Source organism: Entelurus aequoreus, linkage group LG25 (genome assembly GCF_033978785.1).
Source record: "Entelurus aequoreus isolate RoL-2023_Sb linkage group LG25, RoL_Eaeq_v1.1, whole genome shotgun sequence".
Lineage (NCBI taxonomy): Eukaryota > Metazoa > Chordata > Actinopteri > Syngnathiformes > Syngnathidae > Entelurus > Entelurus aequoreus.
In genome coordinates this window covers 34,648,888-34,673,858 of record NC_084755.1, presented here as the reverse complement: position 1 = coordinate 34,673,858, position 24,971 = coordinate 34,648,888, and the positions used below count along the sequence as shown (strand labels likewise).

Sequence of the window (24,971 nt, the reverse complement as noted above, 5' to 3'; positions counted from 1 at the left end):
ATATTACAGCTTGTTGCTGAGATTTGATGACCTATATTGAGTAAAACATGCTTGGAACTAGAATATCAACTGTTGCAAAGCTGTGTCATCAACACTCACAAGTATAAAACTACTTTTTTAAAGTAATCATTTTTTATTTCAAGCATGTAAAAAAAAAAATCATAACTTTGACACAATTGTGTCTCATAATTAAAACAGATGACAGCCAAATGGACTTTGCTGTTTTATTTTCAATGAAACAATAGAAAATACGTACTCATATAGTAGTATAGTTGTTATTAGTGAGAATATACTTATTTTAAGGTATTTTTGGGTTCATTGAGGTTAGCTAATTTGACTTGTTTTGGAGAGTCTTGACAAGCCACATTTTCTCTTGTTCTATTGGCAGATAATTTTGCTTAGTTCAAATAAAATACCCCTCATTTATTTTTATTTTTTTCTTGTTTTTGAACACTGACTTTTTGCAGTGCACTGAGGGTGGCCGTATAAACAACTTTAACACTGTTACAAATATGCGCCACACTGTGAACCCACACCAAACAAGAATGACAAACACTTTTCGGGAGAACACCCGCACCGTAACACAACATAAACACAACAGAACAAATACCCAGAACCCCTTGCAGCACTAACTCTTCCGGGACGCTACAATATACACCCCTCGCTACCCCCTAAACCTCAACCCCGCCCACCTCAACCTCCTCATGCATGTCCCAAATTCCAAGCTGCTGTTTTGAGGCATGTTAAAAAAAAATAATGCACTTTGTGACTTCAATAATAAATATGGCAGTGCCATGTTGGCACTTTTTTCCATAACTTGAGTTGATTTATTTTGGAAAACCTTGTTACATTGTTTAATGCATCCAGCGGGGCATCACAACAAAATTAGGCATAATAATGTGTTGATTCCACGACTGTATATATCGGTATCGGTTGATATCGGAATCGGTAATTAAGAGTTGGACAATATCGGAATATTGGCAAAAAAGCCATTATCGGACATCTCTAGTTATTAGTCTGCACTTACAGTGTACACATAGTTAATGCTGTATTTTTGTGTGATGACTCACATACGTTTGTTTACACGTCACACACTGGAGCCGTGTGTGATTGTTCACATTTTACTGAGTGAGTGGAGTCGTCTTTGTAAGGCTTGACATGTTGTCAAGCTTCAAAAATCCAACTCGGCAGCTCAAAATGTTGCAATATTTACTCCAAAGAAGGAGAAACACTGTAAAAATCACTGAAATATTTTGAAAACTGACAAAAGTGCTACAATCCCGTGCTCACGTCAACATTAGCACAAAGGTTTTCGTGTTATATCAACAACCAAAGCTGCTTTTTCTTGCATGATCAGCAATATTTTCAAGTCAATTTCATTTATTTTCGAGCTATTACCAGTAGAAGTGATCACACTTCCCACTTGAGTAAGGTCCATGAAACCACACTCATTAGTTTTAGGGACCAGGCTTCAGGCAAAACCCACAAAAAAGAGTGTTTTGTGCTTGCACATGAATTAATTCAGTAGCTGAAAGGCTAACTATTGAGTCTGCCTCACAAGTTATATAACAGCAAAGTGATACAGATCGTACATTTGATTACATCCAATCTGCTACTCAAAAGAAAGGCATTTCTACTTTTTGATGAAAGGCTTTGCTCAGATGAACCATACAAAAGCCAGTCTGTGTGTGTGTTTGTGTGTGTGTGTGTGTGTGTGTGTGTGTGTGTGTGTGTGTGTGTGTGTGTGTGTGTGTGTGTGTGTGTGTGTGTGTGTGTGTGTGTGTGTGTGTGTGTGTGTGTGTGTGTGTGTGTGTGTGTGTGTGTGTGTGTGTGTGTGTGTGTGTTCTTGTATTTCCACCCTTCTTGAGACATCAACAAGAAAAAGTACCGTCCATATGAGGACCGGTGAACAAGTTAGGACATAAATCATGGTCCCAATATACGGAAAACCATTGCATCTAATAGAGAATGTCTCATTTGCACACCTGCACTGCAAAAAGTCAGTGTTCAAAAACAAGGGAGAAAAAAATACAAAAATGAGGGGTATTTTATTTGAACTAAGCAAAATTATCTGCCAATAGAACAAGAAAATGTGGCTTGTCAAGACGTTCCAAAACAAGTCAAATTAGCTAACTTCAATGAACCCAAAAATACCTTAAAATAAGTATATTCTCACTAATAACTAGGGATGATAAGAAAAGAACCGTTCGATAAGAAAAGAACCGATTCCATGGACTCGAATCCCTTTTTGAGAACCGGTTCCTGTTATCGAGGCCAATATAGTAAAGAAAAAGAGTTGGTCTCTTTATTCGAATCCCTGGGAACAAATCCCGTCCCACAAGAAATGCCCTGTGGGACATCACAGGAAATGATGCTCAGTCTTATGACTGAGCTACGTCATTTCCTGTGATGTCACACAAGCAGCAAAAATAATGCCTCAAGGCATGGCTATTCACCTATAGTGATCACAGAGACAGGTTGTTTTTGTGTTACTGTATATATTTGTTTTTCTGAAAAATCCCACTTAATATACTTTGGGTAACAACAGTCAATATATATATATATATTTTTTTTAGGGGGGTAACAGTCAATATTTATTTATTTTATTTTATTTTTTTCTTATAAAATAAAAGTGAGCTTTTGTTAAACCAAATATTGTGTTTTTTTCCATATACAACAACCTATATGGATTCGATAAGAGAATCGACAAGGAATCGGTTCGATAAGAGGATTCGATAATGGGCTCGAACTCGATAATTTCTTATCAAACATCATCCCTACTAATAACAAGTGTACTTTTCTTGGTAGAAAAAAAAAGGTGAGACCTTTTTGCTCAATATGTTGAAAAATATTCTTAAATGAAGTAAATGCTAGTGCCATTATCTTGACATAATGATATTAAATTTCTTGAAACCAGCAAACTTATACTAAAAACTAATGTATTGTTCTTAATGGAAAGGCAACAAGGCAAGCGCTTGTTACTCTCGGGGTCTCCTAGCCGCTCAGGCAAATCATATGGTCGAAAAATGCATTTTTCCATGGATAACATGACATCATCGCGCCAAGTGCGTGCTCTTTCAGTCAATTAGTGCGCATATATACAGCCCGGCCCCCGGCCAAAATGTTTTTAATTGTAATTTTCAAGAATTTATCTGTTCAAGATTGTTAGAAATGTCACATGTTAAATGTTTAAATATTAACTGTCAGTTTACTGTACTGTGCCAACTGTACTACTATATGAGCATGTATTTTCTATTGTTTCATTGAAAATAAAACAGCAAAGTAAATTTGATTGTCATCTGTTTTAATTATGAGACACAATTGTGTCAAAATCATGATTTTTTTTTTTTTCATGCTTGAAATAAGAAATGATTACTTTAAAAAAGTAGTTTTATACTTGTGAGTGTTGATGACACAGCTTTGCAACAGTTGATATTCTAGTTTCAAGCATGTTTTACTCAATATAGGTCATCAAATCTCAGCAGCAAGCTGTAATATCTTACTGACATCATTTAGGACCAAAACACTTAAAACAAGTAAAACACTCTAACCTAAAATCTGCTTAGTGAAAAGAATTATCTTATCAGACAGAAAATAAGCAAATATCACCCTTATTTGAGATATTTCATCCTACTTAGATTTCAGTTTTTGCAGTGTGGTAGTGAAATCTATCAAAATGAGGGTGGTCCCAAAAAGGAGGGATTTTTCAAATTGACTGTGTGTCGGTTTTAAAAGAGCTCCACCTCTGGTCAACATATGAAATAACAAGTGTGTGTAACAATTTGAAGTGCTCCCCCTTTAGCCAAAATTAATAAAAATAAATCAAATAAATATGTATATAGAGACATACTGTAATAACTTGAAGTAAATATTGAAGATTAAAAACCAATTACAAAGAATTACCTTTTTTATATTTGCGTAATATGTATATTTTATTAATGTTATAAATACAAATCTTTATATATCTTGAAAGGGTGGTCCTAAAGAGGTACGCATTTTTCGGAGGTCTCAAGAAGGTAACAAATACAAGAATGTGTGTGTGTGGGGGGGGGGGGTGATTTGGGGTTTCCGGACATAAAATGTTCCCTCCAAAAACATTTTTTGTTTTGTGCTGTTTGTATATTTATCTGCAATTTGCAACTATAAAAAGGGTATTATTTGAGTCTACACAAAACCAGACACTCCTATAAGTTTCAAGAATTTGTTGCCATTAGAGATGTCCGATAATGGCTTTTTTGCCGATATTGTCCAACTCTTAATTACCGATATCGATATCAACCGATACCGATACATACAGTCGTGGAATTAACACATTATTATGCCTAATTTTGTTGTGATGCCCCGCTGGATGCATTAAACAATATAACAAGGTTTTACAAAATAAATCAACTCAAGTTATGGGGGAAAAAAAGTGCCAACATGGCGCTGCCATATTTATTATTGAAGTCACAAAGTGCATTATTTTTTTTAACATTCCTTTAAAACAGCAGCTTGGAATTTGGGACATGCTCTCCCTGAGAGAGCATGAGGAGGTTGAGGGGGGCGGGGTTGAGGTAGGGGGTAGCGGGGCGTGTATAGTGCTGCAAGGGGTTCTGGGTATTTGTTGTGTTGTGTTTATGCTGTGTTACGGTGCGGATGTTCTCCCGAAATGTGTTTGTCATTCTTGTTTGGTGTGGGTTCACAGTGTGGCGCATATTCGTAACAGTGTTAAAGTTGTTTATACGTCAACCCTCAGTGTGACCTGTATGGCTGTTGACCAAGTATGCGTTGCATTCACTTGTGCGTGTGGAAAGCGGTAGATATTATGTGACTGGGCCGGCACGCAAAGGCAGTGCCTTTAAGGTTTATTGGCGCTCTGTACTTCTCCCTACGTCCGTTAAAAAGTCATACATTTTACTTTTTGAAACCGATACCGATCATTTTGAAACCGATACCGATAATTTCCGATATTACATTTTAAAGCATTTATTGCCTTATAATATAATTATCGGACATCCCTAGTTGCCATAGTCTCTAATTGGTTATTTTGCTGAGGAAACCAAAGTGAATTATTTGTGAATTATTTCTTTTAAAAAAAATTTGGTTGGATGCCTCGCTAATAAATACTCTTTTTAACCACTTTATCGGAATTTCTACTTGATTATTCAAGGGCGGACTCACTCACTGACAAGGCTGTAAACTGATAGAGAATAGTACAATGTCTGCATTATGTCATCCTGCAGAAGAGTAATTAAAAGCCAGCTGGTTTAAAGTGCAACACTGTTGGCTTCTTGTCACTGCTGGACTTTACTGCCCTCTGCTGGTTCAAAGAGAAACACAACTCCAATTTATGTAAGGCAGCCAGATTAGTTTATATAAGATGTCCTTTTTGATGCTTTATTATTATTATTATATGTAATTGTCATAAGGGAGAAGAATAGCCTCATCTTCATGTCTTAAAATTGCCAGTTAGAGTTTACTAAATTATTACTAAAAGCAATATTCCTTTGTCGTGTCTTACTATTTATTGTGTCAAAATTGTGTCAAAGTCCTGCAAATTTTTGTCCAATGTCTGTAATTTCCTCACATATTTTGCATCATTTTCGCAGTCAAATTTGTCTCACACGAACGTCAACTTGTCTAATCCAGGGGTGTCCAAAGTGCGGTTTGTGGCCCGCAGGTCATTTTTTGAACGGCCCCACGGCACATTTTAAAAATATCATTGAAAAAAATGAAAAACATGACAAGTGGTATAAAAGAGCAAACAGGTGAAATGTAACAAGAAAATGTCGCAATGTTGACTCTAATAACACAAAGCTGCCATGCAGGCCGTTTCTTTCTTTAAAAAATAATAATGAATCAAAGTCAATGTCGTTATGAATTATTGACCTATTCAAGCCTCCAATTACGTCACATTTGAGATATTTTTGGGGAAAATGTTGCATATTTTTCCGTCAGTCTACCCCAGGGCAGCTGTGGCTACGAAAGTAGCTTACCACCACCAGGTGTGAACGAATGATGGGTTTTTAACATGTAAAGCGACTTTGGGTACTTAGAAAAGCGCTATATAAATCCCAGGTATTATTATTATTATTATTTTGTGTTTGCCATATAAAAAACGGAGCTGTTTTTTTTTAAAGGGCCTAAAACGAACAAACGAAAAACAAACAACAATAAAACGTATAATTGACGGATAGATCTGAAGTTGATCTTGAGATTATTGTGTTCAAAGTAAACAGTAAAAAAAAAAATTGAATTTATTTTTTAACACTATAATTATTTGGATCCCCAATAATTTTAGTGTGATTAGTTTTTAAGTGTCATTGCTCAAAAAATAATAATGAATTAAAATCAATGTTGTTATGAGTTATTGACCTTTTTTATTATATAATCTCAAATATTGCACTTAAAAATTTTATTGTGTGAAAATATTGCATATTTTGTATTTTTTCCATTAAAAAAACAGGGTTTTCTTTGACAACAAGAGCATACAACTTAAATCTTTAAAAGCGTTATATTGACAGATAGACCTAATGTTGATCTAGAGATTTAAAACTTGAATAATAATAAAAATAATAATACTGAATAATGACACATTTTTTATATTTTTTGGACCAAAACCCTTTGAGGTCCCCGGGATCAAGTCTAAATGGAGGCCTATATGTATATTGTATTGGTTTTTAAAATAAAAAATATCAAAATGGCCCCCGCTTGCTTTGATTTTTCAGTGTGCGGCCCTCAGTGGAAAAAGTTTGGACACCCCTGCCCTAATCAATACTACTTTGTTTCAATCGGCGTCCTTCCGCGTAGCTCAGACCTACTTCCGGTTCCCAAATTTGTGGTATCATCCAAAACTAATGTAAAGTATCAAAAAACCGGAGAATAAGTGATTAATACATTTTAACAGAAGTGTAGATAGAACATGTTAAAAGAGAAAATAAGCAGATATTAACAGTAAATGAACAAGTAGATTAATAATAATTTTTTTACAGTTTGTCCTTAATAATTTTGACAAAATAATAGAATGATGAATGACACAATATGTTACTGCATATGTCAGCGGACTAAATTAGGAGCCTTTGTTTGTTTACTTACTACTAAAAGACAAGTTGTCTTGTATGTTCACTATTTTATTTAAGGACTAAATTGCAATAAGAAACATAAGTTTAATGTACTGTTAGATTTTTTAATAATAATAATAGATTTTATTTGTAAAAAGCACTTCACGTTGACAAACAACCTCAAAGTGCCACAGTGTTAAAAAAAGAAAAAGAAAATAGTAATAATAATAATAATAAAAGATAATAAAAAATAAATAAAATATAAAACTAGAAACAGCCCAATAGCTAGAACCCGCATGCATATCTATAAAAATCTATAAAAAGGCTTTTTTAAAAAGATGGGTTTTTAATGCTAGGTTCACACCAACGGCGCTTTGACAGCGCTTTAAAGCGTAACAAAGCCTGATTAAAGCGTGAGGGTCGTAATGGATCGTGGGAAAGCTTGTAGTGAAGCGGGACATGCGGCAAGTTCGCCAAAAATTTTTAAACGGTTTAAAAACATTCGGCGCTCTGTCAAGGATGGAATAAAGCGCAGAGAGCGTATCAAAGCCTGACAAAGCTCAGCAAAGCTTGACTCCAAGCGTAGGAAAGCTTAACAGATCTTGGTTCAAAGCGCGGACCCCAGTCTACAACTACAAATAGGAAGTGACTGTGATATTGACCAGTGACATTGAATATAAAAAATAAAAGAAATGCCTTTTATTGTCAACTAGCATAAGAAATGAAGGATAGATATTTATTAAGATGACAAAGAAATAAAAGAAATTAAGATATAAAACATAATTAATAATAAACATAATATATAAATAATAAACATAATATAACGGGGAAAAAAGAGGAATTGAAAAAATAAATGAATATAAAACATAATAAATAATAAACACAATATAACGGGAAAAAAAGGGGAATTGAAAAAAATGAATATAAAACATAATAAATAATAAACATAATATAACGAAAAAAGAAGAGAAATTGAAAAAATAAATGAATATAAAACATAATAAATAATAAATAATAAACATAATATAATGAGAAAAAAAAGAGAAATTGAAAAAATAAATGAATATAACACATAATAAATAATAAACATAATATAACGAAAAAAAAGAGAAATTGAAAAAACAAATGAATATAAAACATAATAAATAATAACCATAATATAACGAAAAAAGAAGAGAAATTGAAAAAATAAATTAATATAAAACATAATAAATAATAAACATAACATAACGAAAAAAGAAGAGCAATTGAAAAAATAAATGAATATAAAACATAATAAATAATAAACATAATATAACGGAAAAAAAAGAGGAATTGAAAAAACAAATGAATATAAAACATAATAAATAATAAACATAATATAACGGAAAAAAAAGAGAAATTGAAAAAACAAATGAATATAAAACATAATAAATAATAAACATAATATAACAGAAAAAAAGAGAGAAATTGAAAAAATAAATGAATATAAAACATAATAAATAATAAACATAATATAACGGGAAAAAAAGAGGAATTGAAAAAATAAATGAATATAAAACATAATAAATAATAAACATAATATAACGGAAAAAAAGAGAAATTGAAAAAATAAATGAATATAAAAAATGTGTGAAAAACAGTATACTGAGTTTTTCACTTTTTTTTTTACTTATTTGTTTATCATATTTCTCTTTTTTGTTACATTATGTGTGCGCACGCAATTTATTCATCAAATTCACAAAATAATAATCACAGCATCTTCCAAATTGCACATAATTACATAACAATATCACATGTCAAAGTCATTATTACAAATTAATGTTCATAATGTTCATGACACATTAATTCCAATGCACAACAGAGCTTGATAATCGTGTCAGAGCCTGATTTAAAGAGTCAGGAGCGCATCAAAGCATAATAAAGTTCAATAAAGCGTAATAAAACGTATCAAAGCGTGATTTAAAGCATATCAAAGCGGCATCAAATCGTGAGGAACGGCAATTCGTCCCCCCAAAGCGGCAACTAATTTGTATCAGAGCGTATCAAAACATAACATTACTTCGGAGATCGGGATATTCGTGGAAAAATTGACAAAAATGACGGCGCTTTGCTCGCCGCTTTAAAGCGCGGCAAGCACCGTTGGTGTGAACCAGGCATAAGTCTTTTTTAAAAGCATCCACAGTCTAAGGTGCCCTCAGGTGGTCAGGGAGGGCGTTCCACAGACTGGGAGCAGTTGTTAAAATAAAGCCAATAATGCAATTTTTTTGGTGCCCTTTTATTTAAAAAAGTATTGAAAAGTATTGAAATAATGTCGGTAATAATGTTAGTACCAACATATTGGCATCGGGACAAGGCTAGTCTGGAGGAGCATCACATTTCTTATTGATTTCACCTCCCAGGACTGTTTTATGTTACCGCTAAAATATTGACTCTCTATTTTGTTTTTGCAGTGAGTTTTACGGTAATATGAAAGTTGGTGCTTATCACATTGAACTGTTGGGTGATGGTAATGCATCCAGCTGGGAAATGATCAAACTGTTTGGAGAGAAAATATGAATTTATGCAATGATGTGAATAAACCACCAGAGTGTGACTGGTAGACCTTGTGGTACAAAACATTTATAAACATTCAAGTTGAAAGTAATCCCTATTCCCTTTTCTCCTCTCTCTCAGGATACAACCACCCTGCTCTCATCAAACTAATGTCCAATCCCAACAATCTGGTAAGGGTCTAAGGCTTGAGGAGCTAATTTAGCCATCAATATGAGGGCCATTCCACCAAATCGATGCCATCCGTTGTAGCTCTCTGAAAATAAACTTACATTTCTGTCATTTTACGGCGCTAAATCTGAATAATACACACATTGAACGACTTTGGACCATCTCAGACAACTTTTTATAAGGTTCCTAAGTCGATGGTAACTCACTGAGTAACAGGAGTGAGGTTTTTTTAGCATAGAATTAGCCAAAAAACCCAAATATAGCGACATGGAATGTATGCCAATAGCATGTTGACATGAAATATATTACAGTGATTCGACAAAAAATAGTACAGTGGTACCTCGGAATACGAGCCTGTAACATACTGAAGCAGAATAAGTCGATGACGCCAGACAAGGACGTTAAAATACCGTATTTTTCGGAGTATAAGTCGCTCTGGAGTATAAGTCGCACCGGCCGAAAATGCATAATAAAGAAGGAAAAAAAACATATATAAGTCGCACTGGAGTATAAGTCGTATTTTTTGGGGAAATGTATTTGATAAAAGCCAACACCAAGAATAGACATTTGAAAGGCAATTTAAAATAAATAAAGAATAGTGAACAACAGACTGAATAAGTGTACGTTATATGAGGCATAAATAACCAACTGAGAACGTGCCTGGTATGTTAACGTAACATATTATGGTAAGAGTCATTCAAATAACTATAACGTATAGAACATGCTATACGTTTACCAAACAATCTGTCACTCCTAATCGCTAAATCCCATGAAATCTTATACGTCTAGTCTCTTACGTGAATGAGATCAATAACATTTTTTGATATTTTACAGGAATGTGTTAATTTCACACATAAGTCGCTCCTGAGTATAAGTCGCACCCCCGGCCAAACTATGAAAAAAAACTGCGACTTATAGTCCGAAAAATACGGTATGTCTGATTAGCACTCCACACATGTCAATAACGTCAACAAAGTTAAAACGTTTGGCGGACAAAATGAGACAAAGAAGGAGTGGAAGATTTTACATGTAAACAAACTGTTGCGTTTGTTTGTATTTCCTCCCCCATCTTTTTCTATTTTCAATCATTTTTAAAAAAAAATGCTCCAGGGAACCACTAGGGCGGCACTAAAGAGCCGTGGGTTGCTGACCCCCGTGTTCAGGACTGCGTGAAATTCCAGGGACAGGGCTAAAGTGTAAATGTGGACTAAATGGTGTAAAAAAATTGTAAATAGTGACACATAGAGTATGTAAACTATAAAATACCTACTCAGTGGTCTAGTGGTTAGAGCAGGGGTGTCCAAACTTTTTCCACTGAGGGCCGCACACGGAAAAATTAAAGCATTTGGGGGACATTTTGATATTTTTCATTTTCAAACCATAACAAAATATATGCATTTTTTTATTTATTTTACCTTTAGGGGTCCCGGGGACCATAAAGGGTCTCAGTCATTAAAATGTTAAAAATAAGTCAGTTTATTTTTTTTAATTTATTCAACGCTTACAGTAAATCTCTATATCAACTTCAAGTTGATATAAAGTAATACAAATTAAAAAAAATGTTTTATGGCTTTTCTGTCAAAAACAACTTAGTTTTTTATAGTAAAACTGAAATATGCAGTATTTAGTAATTAGAGCCCTAAAAGATCGATAATGCAGGACACCATTGTACTTAATTATTTCATATTTTTGAGTAATCACAGTGAAAAGATAAATAAAAAATCACTAAATATATTTGGGATCCAAAAGGTGCCCCACTCATAAAGTGATACATTTTTATTAGGTTTTTCTTTTACTTTCAACACTTAAGTTACGAGATCAACTTCAGATATATCTGTCGATTTGACGCTGGAACTATTATTTTGTTTGTTTTATGCGCTTTTGTCAAAGAAAACGTTGATGTTTTTATATGGCTACTACACAACATATGCAATATTTACCGCATAAAACATTTTCAAGTGAAATATTTGAAGTAATTGGAACCCTGAAAATAATTCATTATAACATGGATTTTTTTGTCATTATTTTTATTTTTTTTGAGCAATGGCAAAAAAAGAAAAATGAAGAAAGACAAAATTTTAAAAAAACTGCCTGCATGGCAGCTTTTGTGTCAACATTGCAACTTTTTCTCGTTAGATTTCACCTCATTCCACTTTTTTTAATGTTCTTTTTTTATTTTTACAATAGTATTTCCAGAATGTGTGGCGGGCCGCACTTTGGACACCCCTGGGTTAGAGTGTCCGCCCTGAGATCGGGTAGGTCGTGAGTTCAAACCCCGGCCGAGTCATACCAAAGACTATAAAAATGGGAGCCATTACCTCCCTGCTTGGCACTCAGCATCAAGGGTTGGAATTGGGGGTTAAATCACTAAAAATGATTCCCGGGCGCAGCCACCGCTGCTGCTCACTGCTCCCCTCACCTCCCAGGGGGTGAACAAGGAGATGGGTCAAATGCAGAGGACACATTTCACCACACCAAGTGTGTGTGTGACAATCATTGGTACTTTAACTTAAAAAAACAAAAAACTACTAAATTTAGAAGTGTTTCAGTGTTTAAGGCAGTGGTTCTCAAATGGGGGTACGCGTACCCCTAGGGCAGGGGTCGGCAACCCAAAATGTTGAAAGAGCCATATTGGACCAAAAATACAAAAACAAATCTGTCTGGAGCCGCAAAAAATTAAAAGCCATATTACATACAGATAGTGTGTCAAGAGATATACATTTAAAGGACTTAAAGGAAACTAAATGACCTCAAATATACCTACAAATGAGGCATAATGATGCAATATGTACATATAGCTAGCCTAAATAGCATGTTAGCATCGATTAGCTAGCATTAATGCAGTAACCAAATATGTCTGATTAGCACTCCACACAAGTCAATAACATCAACAAAACTCACCTTTGTGCATTCACGCACAACGTTAACAGTTGGGTGGACAAAATGAGACAGAAAAAAAGTGGCATAAAACACGTCCTAGAAAGTCGGAGAAAGTTATACATGGAAACAAACTAAGGTGAGTTCAAGGACCGCCAAAATTAGTAGGACAAAACGGCGCTCGCCAAATACTCGAATCAGTGAAGCATGTTTAATATAAACACTGTGTTATAACAATTAGTGTCATGTTTGTCCTCCTACAGAAACCATATTAAAACAAAAAATATATTTTTTCCCCTCGTCTTTTTCCATTTTTCATACATTTTTGAAAAAGCTCCAGAGAGCCACTAGGGCGGCGCTAAAGAGCCGCATGCGGCTCTAGAGCCGCGGGTTGCCGACCCCTGCCCTAGGGGTACTTGAAGGTATGCGAGATTTTTTTTAAATATTCTAAAAATAGCAACAATTCAAAAATACTTTATAAATATAAATAAAACCCTATCTTTTTTTCCAAATAGTTCAAGAAATGAGCAATATTTTGCACTGTTATACAATTTAATAAATCAGAAACTGATGACATAGTGCTGTATTTTACTTCTTTATCTCTTTTTTCAACCAAAAATGCTTTGCTCTGATTAGCGGGTACTTGAATTTAAAAAAAATTCACAGGGGGTACATCACTGAAAAAAGGTTGGGAACCACTGGTTTAAGGTATCCATCCATACATCAATTATTTATTATTTAATTGTATATATTAAGTAGAGAGTCACAAATCAATGAAAAAAATGGACATTTCCAGTTAATATTATCATGCATTCCTACATGTTATTTCCCGAGGACACACACGGGACTCATTTGGTGGAAAGGCCCATAAAGGGTTCCAACGTGTGTATTCTTAATAACTAACTATTGAAGGTATAACAGTAACTAATATTGATGGTCTGCTCTCTCCCAGAGTGCATTTGTGAACCGACCTGCACTTGGAATCTTGCCACCTGAGAATTTCCCAGACAAACTCACCGAAAGTCTTCTCTCGGTCAGTTACTCACACGCCAGCACACTCTCATTGATTGAAATGATTTACTACGCAGTATATAGTATGTAGCAAGATAACTGTAAACAAACCCTGTTACACACAAGGTTGAAGTTATGTGACAGCACTAATGCTATCTTTTGTTGTTTTGTCAGGTGGCTCCCAGTGGAATGAGTCGTGTCCAGACCATGGCCTGTGGCTCGTGCTCCAACGAGAATGCGTACAAGGCCATGTTCATCTGGTACAGGGTGAGGTTATTTACATTACTGTAAATAATGATAACACAAAAAGAGTCGGTATCAATTGGAGACCCAAGATAATTAACCTTCGAACTGGTAAAATGTGTTATTTTTTGCAAATATTAGCTCATTTGGAGTTTCACGCCTGCAACATGTTTCAAAAAAGCTGGCACAAGTGGCAAAAAAGACTGAGAAAGTTGAGGAATGCTCATCAAACACTTATTCGGAACATCCCACGGGTGAACAGGCTAATTGGGAACAGGTGGGTGCCATGATTGGGTGTAAAAGTAGCTTCCATGAAATGCTCAGTCATTCACAAACAAGGACGGGGCGAGGGTCACCACTTTGTCGACAAATGCGTGAGCAAATTGTCGAACAGTTTAAGAACAACATTTCTCAACGAGCTATTGCAAGGAAATTAGGGGTTTCACCATCTGCGGTCCGTAATATTATCAAAGGGTTCAGAGAATCTGGAGAATTTACAGAAAGGCCGAAAACCAACATTGAAAACCCATAACTTTTGATCTCTCAGGCGGTACTGCATCAAAAACGACATTGGTGTGTAAAGGATATCACCACATGGGCTCAGGAACGCTTCAGAAAACCACTGTCAGTGGCTACAGTTGGTCGCTACATCTGTAAGTCCAAGTAAAAACTCTACTATGCAAAGCGAAAGCCATTTATCAACAACGCCCAGAAACGCCTCGGCTTCACTGGGCCCGAGCTCATCTAAAATGGACTGATGCAAAGTGGAAAAGTGTCATCTGGTATTTGATCTCCCAGGCGGTACTGCATCAAAAACGACATCCGTGTGTAAAGGATATCACCACATGGGCTCAGGAGTGCTTCAGAAAACCACTGTCAGTAGCTACAGTTGGTCGCTATATCTGTAAGTCCAAGTAAAAACTCTACTATGCAAAGCGAAAGCCATTTATCAACAACACCCAGAAACGCCTCGGCTTCGCCGGGCCCGAGCTCATCTAAGATGGACTGATGCAGAGTGGAAAAGTGTCATCTGGTATTTGATCTCTCAGGCGGTACTGCATCAAAAACGACATCCGTGTGTAAAGGATATCACCACATGGGCTCAGGAACGCTTCAAAAAACCACTGTCAGTAGCTGCAGTTCGTCGCTACATCTGTAAGTCCAAGTAAAAACTCTACTATGCAAAGCGAAAGCCATTCATCAACAACGCCCAGAAACGCCTCGGCTTCGCCGGGTCCGAGCTCATCTAAGATGGACTGATGCAAAGTGGAAAAGTGTCGTCTGGTATTTGATCCCTCAGGCGGTACTGCATCAAAAACGACATCCGTGTGTAAAGGATATCACCACATGGGCTCAGGAACGCTTCAGAAAAAAACCACTGTCAGTAGCTACAGTTCGTCGCTACATCTGTAAGTCCAAGTAAAAACTCTACTATGCAAAGCGAAAGCCATTCATCAACAACGCCCAGAAACGCCTCGGCTTCGCCGGGCCCGAGCTCATCTGAGATGGACTGATGCAGAGTGGAAAAGTGTCATCTGGTATTTGATCTCTCAGGCGGTACTGCATCAAAAACGACATCCGTGTGTAAAGGATATCACCACATGGGCTCAGGAACGCTTCAAAAAACCACTGTCAGTAGCTGCAGTTCGTCGCTACATCTGTAAGTCCAAGTAAAAACTCTACTATGCAAAGCGGAAGCCATTTATCAACAACACCCAGAAACGCCTCGGCTTCGCCGGGCCCGAGCTCATCTGAGATGGACTGATGCAAAGTGGAAAAGTGTCATCTGGTATTTGATCTCTCAGGCGGTACTGCATCAAAAACGACATCGGTGTGTAAAGGATATCACCACATGGGCTCAGGAACGCTTCAGAAAAAAACCACTGTCAGTAGCTACAGTTCGTCGCTACATCTGTAAGTCCAAGTAAAAACTCTACTATGCAAAGCGAAAGCCATTTATCAACAACACCCAGAAACGCCTCGGCTTCGCCGGGCCCGAGCTCATCTAAGATGGACTGATGCAGAGTGGAAAAGTGTCATCTGGTATTTGATCTCTCAGGCGGTACTGCATCAAAAGCGACATCCGTGTGTAAAGGATATCACCACATGGGGTCAGGAACGCTTCAGAAAAAAAACACTGTCAGTAGCTACAGTTCGTCGCTACATCTGTAAGTCCAAGTAAAAACTCTACTATGCGAAGCGAAAGCCATTTATCAACAACACCCAGAAACGCCTCGGCTTCGCCGGGCCCGAGCTCATCTAAGATGGACTGATGCAAAGTGGAAAAGTGTCATCTGGTATTTGATCTCTCAGGCGGTACTGCATCAAAAACGACATCAGTGTGTAAAGGATATCACCACATGGGCTCAGGACTGTTGACTTGTATTGTAGCATCTTCTTTTTTCACTTCAGTTACTACACTTTACTTCGGCACCGACCATGTTTTGGTACCCATTCCTAGTTGTAGTCTCTCACTTATAAAGACACACGCTCTCAACAAACAAACTCGACTTTCTTACTAACACGGCTCCGGTTTATATCCTTTGATTACACTTATTCAACTATTTGAATCAGTGTTATGTCCTTTGCCCGGAAGTCATTGAATCATTTCAAGTCATTCACCCTCCACAGGCCAGTAGTTGACGCTCCTGACCCCACCACTTTTTTACACAATAATGAATATTTTCCTTCATTCAGACCAGTTGAATCGTTTATGAATATATTTATTGAGGTTCTGCAGATGCAAAATCAAATTCAAATTGTAAATGAGATCTTTGCAGGTCAACTAAAGGTAATGTTTTATTTCCTAGAATAAAGAGCGAGGCCACAACTATCCATCTGATGAGGACCTCAGCTCTTGCATGATCAACCAGGTGGAGAAAATTGTTTCTAATTCTTTTCTGCCTGTCTGGAAATATCGGTTTTAGTTTGGATCTCTTTTTTTCTTAGGGTCCAGGATGTCCGGAGTTCAGTATTTTATCTTTTATGGGAGGCTTCCATGGCAGAACTATGGGTAAGCAAACCAATTTAAAGTACACCCTGATTTGAAATCACGATGGTAGTACCAATATGGATTTGTTGTTAAATTGATGTGTTGATTTTTGACCGTGTCTTGCAAAGGTTGTTTGGCAACCACACACTCTAAAGCGATCCATAAGCTGGACGTGCCCTCGTTTGATTGGCCCATCGCACCATTCCCCAGACTGCAGTACCCACTGGAGGAGTTCGCCAGGGAGAACGCACAGGAAGAGGCTCGCTGTTTGGAAGAGGTAGGCTTGATAGTAGAGATGTCCGATAATATCGGCAGTCCGATATTATCGGTCAATATATGCTTTAAAATATAATATCGGAAATTATCGGTATCTGTTTCAAAAAGTAAAATTTATGACTAAAACGCCGCTGTGTACACGGACGTAGGGAGAAGTACAGAGCGCCAATAAACCTAAAAGGCTCTGCCTTTGCGTGCCGGCCCAATCACGAAGGGAAAGACTGTCGCTTTAACTGCTAACTGCTGAATCTGTTTTGTCATCATCGAATTTACGCAGGCTGTGAGGTTCCGAAGATTGTGTATTAGATGTGGGAGGTATTGCTCCTGTTTATTTTTTTGGCCAAACTGTAGCACTGAACCACATGGTGTTGTTGGAGAAGAACTGGTGTGCGGGCGGGCGGATGTGCGGGCGGGCGCATATGGGCGGGTGCTCGGGCGGGCGGATGTGCAGGCGGCGGGCGGGTGTATGGATGTGCGGGCGGGCGTTCGGGCGGGCGGATATGCGGGTGGGCGTATGGATGTGCAGGCGGGTGGGCGTATGGATGTGCAGGTGGGCGTATGGATGTGCGGGCAGGCGTGTATTTGTGGGCGGGCGGATGTGCGGGCGGGCGGGCGGGCGGGTGTATGGATGTGCGGGTGGACGTATGGATGTGCAGGCGGGCGTGGGCGTGTATGGGCGGGCGTTCGGTTGGGCGGATGTGCAGGCGGACGGGCGGGTGGGCGTATAGATGTGCGGGCGGGCGTATGGATGTGCGGGCGGGTGTGTATGGGCGGGCCGGCGTATGGATGTGCGGGCCGGCGTATGGATGTGCGGGTGGGCGTATGGATGTGCAGGCGGGCGTGGGCGTGTATGGGCGGGCGTGTATGTGCGGGCGTTCGGTCGGGCGGATGTGCAGGCGGACGGGCGGGTGGGCGTATAGATGTGCGGGCGGGCGTATGGATGTGCGGGCGGGTGTGTATGGGCGGGCCGGCGTATGGATGTGCGGGCCGGTGTATGGATGTGCGGGTGGGCGTATGGATGTGCAGGCAGGCGGGCGTGGTCGTGTATGGGCGGGCGTGTATGTGCGGGCGTTCGGTCGGGCGGATGTGCAGGCGGACGGGCGGGTGGGCGTATAGATGTGCGGGCGGGCGTATGGATGTGCGGGCGGGTGTGTATGGGCGGGCCGGCGTATGGATGTGCGGGCCGGTGTATGGATGTGCGGGTGGGCGTATGGATGTGCAGGCAGGCGGGCGTGGTCGTGTATGGGCGGGCGTGTATGTGCGGGCGTTCGGTCGGGCGGATGTGCAGGCGGACGGGCGGGTGGGCGTATAGATGTGCGGGCGGGCGTATGGATGTGCGGGCGGGTGTGTATGGGCGGGCTGGCGTATGGATGTGCGGGCCGGCGTATGGATGTGCGGGCGGGCGTGTATGTGCGGGCAGGCGTGTATGGGTGGACGTTCGGGCGGATGGATGTGCAGGCCGGCGGGCGGGCGTATGGATGTGCGGGTGGGCGTGTATGTGTGGGCGGGCGTGTATGGGCGGGCGTTCGGTCGGGCGGATGTGCAGGCAGGCGTATACATGTGCGGGCGGGCGTATGGATGTGCGGGCGGGTGTGTATGGGCGGGCCGGCGTGTACGTGCGGGCGGGTGTGTATGGGCGGGCGTTCGGACGGATGTGCAGGCTGGTGGGCAGGCGTATGGATGTGCGGGTGGGCGTATGGATGTGCAGGCGGGCGTGGGCGTGTATGGGCGGGCGTGTATGTGCGGGCGTTCGGTCGGGCGGATGTGCAGGCGGACGGGCGGGTGGGCGTATAGATGTGCGGGCGGGCGTATGGATGTGCGGGCGGGTGTGTATGGGCGGGCCGGCGTATGGATGTGCGGGCCGGTGTATGGATGTGCGGGTGGGCGTATGGATGTGCAGGCAGGCGGGCGTGGTCGTGTATGGGCGGGCGTGTATGTGCGGGCGTTCGGTCGGGCGGATGTGCAGGCGGACGGGCGGGTGGGCGTATAGATGTGCGGGCGGGCGTATGGATGTGCGGGCGGGTGTGTATGGGCGGGCTGGCGTATGGATGTGCGGGCCGGCGTATGGATGTGCGGGCGGGCGTGGGCGTGTATGGGCGGGCGTGTATGTGCGGGCGTTCGGTCGGGCGGATGTGCAGGCGGACGGGCGGGTGGGCGTATAGATGTGCGGGCGGGCGTATGGATGTGCGGGCGGGTGTGTATGGGCGGGCCGGCGTATGGATGTGCGGGCCGGTGTATGGATGTGCGGGTGGGCGTATGGATGTGCAGGCAGGCGGGCGTGGTCGTGTATGGGCGGGCGTGTATGTGCGGGCGTTCGGTCGGGCGGATGTGCAGGCGGACGGGCGGGTGGGCGTATAGATGTGCGGGCGGGCGTATGGATGTGCGGGCGGGTGTGTATGGGCGGGCTGGCGTATGGATGTGCGGGCCGGCGTATGGATGTGCGGGCGGGCGTGTATGTGCGGGCAGGCGTGTATGGGTGGACGTTCGGGCGGATGGATGTGCAGGCCGGCGGGCGGGCGTATGGATGTGCAGGCAGGCGTATACATGTGCGGGCGGGCGTATGGATGTGCGGGCGGGTGTGTATGGGCGGGCCGGCGTGTACGTGCGGGCGGGTGTGTATGGGCGGGCGTTCGGACGGATGTGCAGGCTGGTGGGCAGGCGTATGGATGTGCGGGTGGGCGTATGGATGTGCGGGCGGGTGTGTATGGGCGGGCATGGATGTTCGGGCCGGCGTATGGATGTGCGGGCCGGCGTGTATGTGCGGGCGGGCGTGTATGGGTGGGCGTTCGGATGTGCAGGCTAGCGGGCGGGCGTATGGATGTGCGGGCGGAGGTGTATGTGTGGGCGGGCATGTATGGGCGGGCGTTCGGGCGGGCGGATGTGCAGGCGGGCGGGCGTGTATGTGCAGGCGGGCGTGTGAGCGGGCGTGTGAGCGGCCGTGTATGTATCTGTCTTTATTTTAACACGTGTAGCAAGACCTGGAGCAAACGAATGTGCTAGATAGGGATTGGTATCGTTTACATTTTAATGGATACTAGTACCAAATCGGTACTTTTTGATTGATTGATTGAAACTTTTATTAGTAGATTGCACAGTACAGTACATATTCCGTACAATTGACCACTAAATGGTAACACCTAAATAAGTTTTTCAACTTGTTTAAGTCGGGGTCCACGTTAATCAATTCATGGTAATTTTCAAACTGTGCTCGTGCATAAACGGTGTGCGAACTGGTACATAAATAAACATTGCCTCTTTATTTTTACATCATTTAGTAACTTTCGAGTTGAAAGGCCTAATAATTCCAATACTTCAATTATATAACTAGTTAGTACTTACATTTAGGGATAAATGCTTTAAAATGTAATATCGGAAATTATCGGTATCGGTTTCAAAAAGTAAAATGTATGACTTTTTAAAACGCCGCTGTGTACACGGACGTAGGGAGAAGTACAGAGCGCCAATAAACCTTAAAGGCACTTCCTTTGCGTGCCGGCCCAGTCACATAATATCTACTTCTTTTTACACACACAAGTGAATGCAACGCATACTCGGTCAACAGCCATACAGGTCACACTGAGGGTAGCCGTATAAACAAGTTTAACACTGTTACAAATATGCGCCACACTGTGAACCCACACCAACTGGCAAACACGATAGTCCAGGATATCACTCACCCACTACACCAATACATCACCCCACCACCATCAGGGCGCAGGTAGAGAACCATAAAATTCCAGAGGGCCCGCCTCGGGAAAAGCCTTATCCCTGCAGCTATAGCCGCCCTAAACAGCAGACCCGGCCGACCTGTCTGACAAGCCTGTAAATGTGTTGGTCATGTGTGATGTCTTTTTGTTATTTTTGTTCGTGATGTGTAACAAATTGTTTTTAGGGTAATTTGTATTTGCTTTTTCAATGTGTATTTTACTTCTTTTTTCAATGTTATTTTTTAGTATGTCCTTTACCTCATATTTCTTTGTGGTGTACAGCCAACAATCTTCAACTGTGCTTGTTTTTAAAGGGCTTTATAAATAAAGTTGGTATGGTATTGTAGCATCTTCTTTCTTTCAACGGCACCGACCATGTTTTGGTATGCGTTCCTAGTTGTAGTCTCTCACGTTGGTTTATAGACATTACTGTTATAATATAATGAAAAAACTACATTTTGTGTGACGGGGACCTTTGAGTATACATTTGATTTTTTTTCCAATGTTCAGATGTATTTCAGTGGTCCCTTTGTCTTTCAAAATGTTTTTTTGTGCTAATCTCTGCCTTAATACTGGCATCAATCTAACATCTTGAATGTGTCTGCAGGTGGAGGATCTGATTGTGAAGTGGAGGCAGAAGGGAAAGCCTGTGGCTGGGATCGTGATTGAGCCCATCCAAGCTGAAGGAGGAGATAACCACGCCACCGCCGATTTCTTCAAGAGTCTCCGCAACATCGCACGCAAGGTAAGCGGCCTTCGCGGTTTACAAAAAGCGGGGATGTCCAAAGAATATTTTTTGTGGCGGCCTTAATTCTTTCGTGGCGGGCCGCCACAAATAAATGAATGTGTGGGAAACACTGCATAATACCTGTTTGCTGCTAGTATCAGACCGATATCAATAACCCTATCTTATTATGAAAACCAATCTAATGTCGGTCATTATATGCTAAGCTTTCTGGAAACAATCTACATATTAGCTATGTGTTACAGCTGATGAAGCCATTTGTGATGGTGTTAATGTGGAGATGTCGCTTACATGTGCTTTATTATGTTTGTCTCCACCCAGCATGGCTGTGCTTTCCATGTGGACGAAGTCCAAACCGGAGGAGGGGCCACGGGAAAGTTCTGGGCCCACGAGCACTGGGGTGTGGACGACCCCGCTGACATCGTGTCCTTCAGCAAGAAGCTTCTGACCGGCGGCTACTACCACAAACTGGAATTACAGGCCGATAAGGTCGGTCATTTTTACCATCACGCGAGTTGCGGTCGTTCACTTACAGATGTTGTCAGTCCTGAATTTACAAACTCAATCTGATTTATATCATTTGTGCATAAAGATATTGAGTTTGTTTTGTATTGAAAATTGCTGACTTTATGATACCTTTTGTATTCGTGGTGGTGGTTTTTGTTTTAGAGCAGGGGTGCCCATTACGTCGATCGCGATCTACCGGTCGATCCCAGAGGGTGTGTCAGTCGATCACCAGCCAGGCATTAAAAAAATAGTCCTAAAAATGAGCGATCATAAATCTTCACTATGACGTCACTTTCGTCACTTGATTGACATTCACGGCACCTCGAGGGTCTTCTGAGATGACGCTGGCTGCTGCCAGCTCATTATTAAGAAAAAATGACAGACAGGAAGGCGAGAAACACTTTTTATTTCAACAAACCTGTCGTCAAAACTCCAAAAGACCGACTGCACAGTTGCACAATAAAAGTTCTGCTTCATCCTGCCTGCGCTAACAAAATAAGAGTGTTCAGAAAGCTGGCGTGCACAAGCTAGCAAGCTCCGGAGTTTGCCGCCAATGTATTTCTTGTAAAGTGTATACAAAGGAGTACGGAAGCTGGACAAATAAGATGACAAAAACTAACCACTTTCATGTGGTATTGGACAGAAAGGAGGACTTTTTTTCTCCTCCATTTGAAAATGCGGACGTTATCAGCACCACTGAATCAGAATCAGGTAATACACCAACTTATATTCTTGTCTTCATGAAAGAAAGGAATCTATATGTGTTAAACATGCTTGCATTATCTTTAAACACCTTTAACTTGTTAACAATTTTAACTATATGTGTTAAACATGCTTGTATTATCTTTAAACACCTTTAACTTGTTAACAATTTTAACTATATGTGTTAAACATGCTTGCATTATCTTTAAACACCTTTAACTTGTTAACAATATTAACTATATGTATTAAACATTCTTGTATTATCATTAAACACCTTTAATTTATTAACAATATTAAACTATATGTGTTAAACATGCTTGCATTATCATTAAACACCTTTAACTTGTTAACAAAAACATATATTTCATAAATAAGTAAATATAAATTATATATATGAATGAGGTAGATCCCCGCGACTTGATCAATTGAAAAGTAGCTCGCTCGCCTGCAGAAAAAGTGTGAGCACCCCTGTTTTAGAGTAACTCTACCGATCAAACCTTGTTTAATACATGTAGTGCTAAATTTGACCAGTAGAGGGCGACAACGCTGCACCTTAGATTTAATTGTGATAAGTCGTGGAATGTTGTGTAATTTCTGTATGTGTCAACATTTGTAGTATATTGTGTGGATACATTAACACTAAACATTCTGTTTTATTTATATAAATTACACAATGGGCATTATTTATGTGAAATACACATTGAACGTTATACTTTTGTTACATTTATTTGAAGCTTTATCTTAAAAAGCTAAATGAAGAAAGAAGTGTAAAGAAATAAAACTGAGGAAGGAAGATAATTGAAAAGAAACACCATCCTCAACAACTTCTAGAGCTTCCTTTTCTTCATGCTGTTAACTAGCTGCACACGCAGGAAACGAGTAGCGGGGGCAGAATAATGAATGTATTGAAAACCGATGTGTTTACTTTGCAATGAAGCTCAAAGAAATATAACCTGCAGAGGCACTTTCTGACGAAACATCCACATTTTCGATGTCGGAAATGATTGTATATTATTTTGCCGTTTTCAGCCCTACCGCATCTTCAACACATGGATGGGTGACCCATCAAAGAACTTGTTCCTGGCCGAGGTCCTCAACGTGATTCGCAGAGAAAACCTCCTGGAGGAAGTCACTCGTTCGGGAAAAGCTCTGCTAAATGGGCTGTATGAATTACAGGTAACAAGTTTGAATAAATCTGTAATATTCCGTTTTTTCCTCAATATAGGTAAGTTTATTATTTTTGCACGTATTATACAGAAGTTCATTTTTAAACTTCTAACAGGGGAGCAAGCGGTTGGCGGTTTTTGGGGGGTTATTTATTGGGTTTTATGGGCAGAATAGTGGAGCTTTCGTTGGCTCCACTGTAAGCGAACTTTTGTTTACCTTTATTTCCGAGTTAGTGCTTTATGCGTTTCAAAAAATGCATCCGTCATGTCTTTCATAACGATTGTGACTGATAGGCAAAATAAAAAAAAAAGTGCAGTTCCCCTTTAAAGCTGCACGAGCATTCCAATCTGCCCATTTTTACAGTTGAGTTGAGAAAATAGGCCAGTAGCTCTGAGCTCGCTGAGAAGATGACCCAGATGCCTTTGCTCCTCAGGCTCAGTACCCTGGCCTTCTGAGCCGAGCCCGAGGACAGGGAACCTTCTGTGCCGTTGATATCCGTGATGATGCAACACGCAACAACATCCTTCTGAAGGCACGGAACAAGGGTATGTAACGCACGACTCCTCATTCATCCATCTCTTCTTTTAAAGTAGTGCTCCGAAATGATTCATTTTGAAAAATCCGATAAATCACGCTCTTGAAGTTGGAATAATCATGATTATTTTTACTGACATTATATTGATGTACATATATTTTTTTTAAATGTCCAAGCGCCATAAACATGCAAAATGACACCCATCTAGCAGCCAACGAGATTAATTCAGGTTAAGAACCTTTAATTATGCTCTGAATAGAAGGTTCCAGACCCAATGCAAACAACCTTCCCTAGTCATGGTGCAAAAAAAAAAAAAAAAAAAAAAAATCCAACCAACACAAAATGTCAAAAGACACTCAACTTTTTGGACATTATAAAAATTGTCCATGCACCATCAAAAATTACAAATTACACCCATTACAATGCATGATGGGAAAAATGCAAAACACTCTTTTCACTTATCCAC

The 24,971-nt window shown here is 40.4% G+C and overlaps 1 protein-coding gene across 2 annotated transcripts in view; it reads left to right on the top strand.

Moving 5' to 3' along the window:
- Nucleotides 1-24,971, top strand: part of abat (4-aminobutyrate aminotransferase) — a 212,215-nt gene that overhangs the window by 61,165 nt on the left and 126,079 nt on the right. For both annotated transcript variants that reach the window (XR_009824489.1, XM_062036364.1), the window contains exons 6-15: nucleotides 9,696-9,745; nucleotides 13,573-13,653; nucleotides 13,806-13,898; nucleotides 16,685-16,747; nucleotides 16,824-16,887; nucleotides 16,995-17,143; nucleotides 21,457-21,594; nucleotides 21,916-22,083; nucleotides 23,833-23,979; nucleotides 24,404-24,515. Coding sequence is in view for 1 of the 2 variants with exons in the window: in XM_062036364.1 (XP_061892348.1) it covers nucleotides 9,696-9,745; nucleotides 13,573-13,653; nucleotides 13,806-13,898; nucleotides 16,685-16,747; nucleotides 16,824-16,887; nucleotides 16,995-17,143; nucleotides 21,457-21,594; nucleotides 21,916-22,083; nucleotides 23,833-23,979; nucleotides 24,404-24,515 (1,065 nt within the window). In the remaining variant the exon portion in view is untranslated. The remainder of the gene's footprint in view (nucleotides 1-9,695; nucleotides 9,746-13,572; nucleotides 13,654-13,805; nucleotides 13,899-16,684; nucleotides 16,748-16,823; nucleotides 16,888-16,994; nucleotides 17,144-21,456; nucleotides 21,595-21,915; nucleotides 22,084-23,832; nucleotides 23,980-24,403; nucleotides 24,516-24,971) is intronic.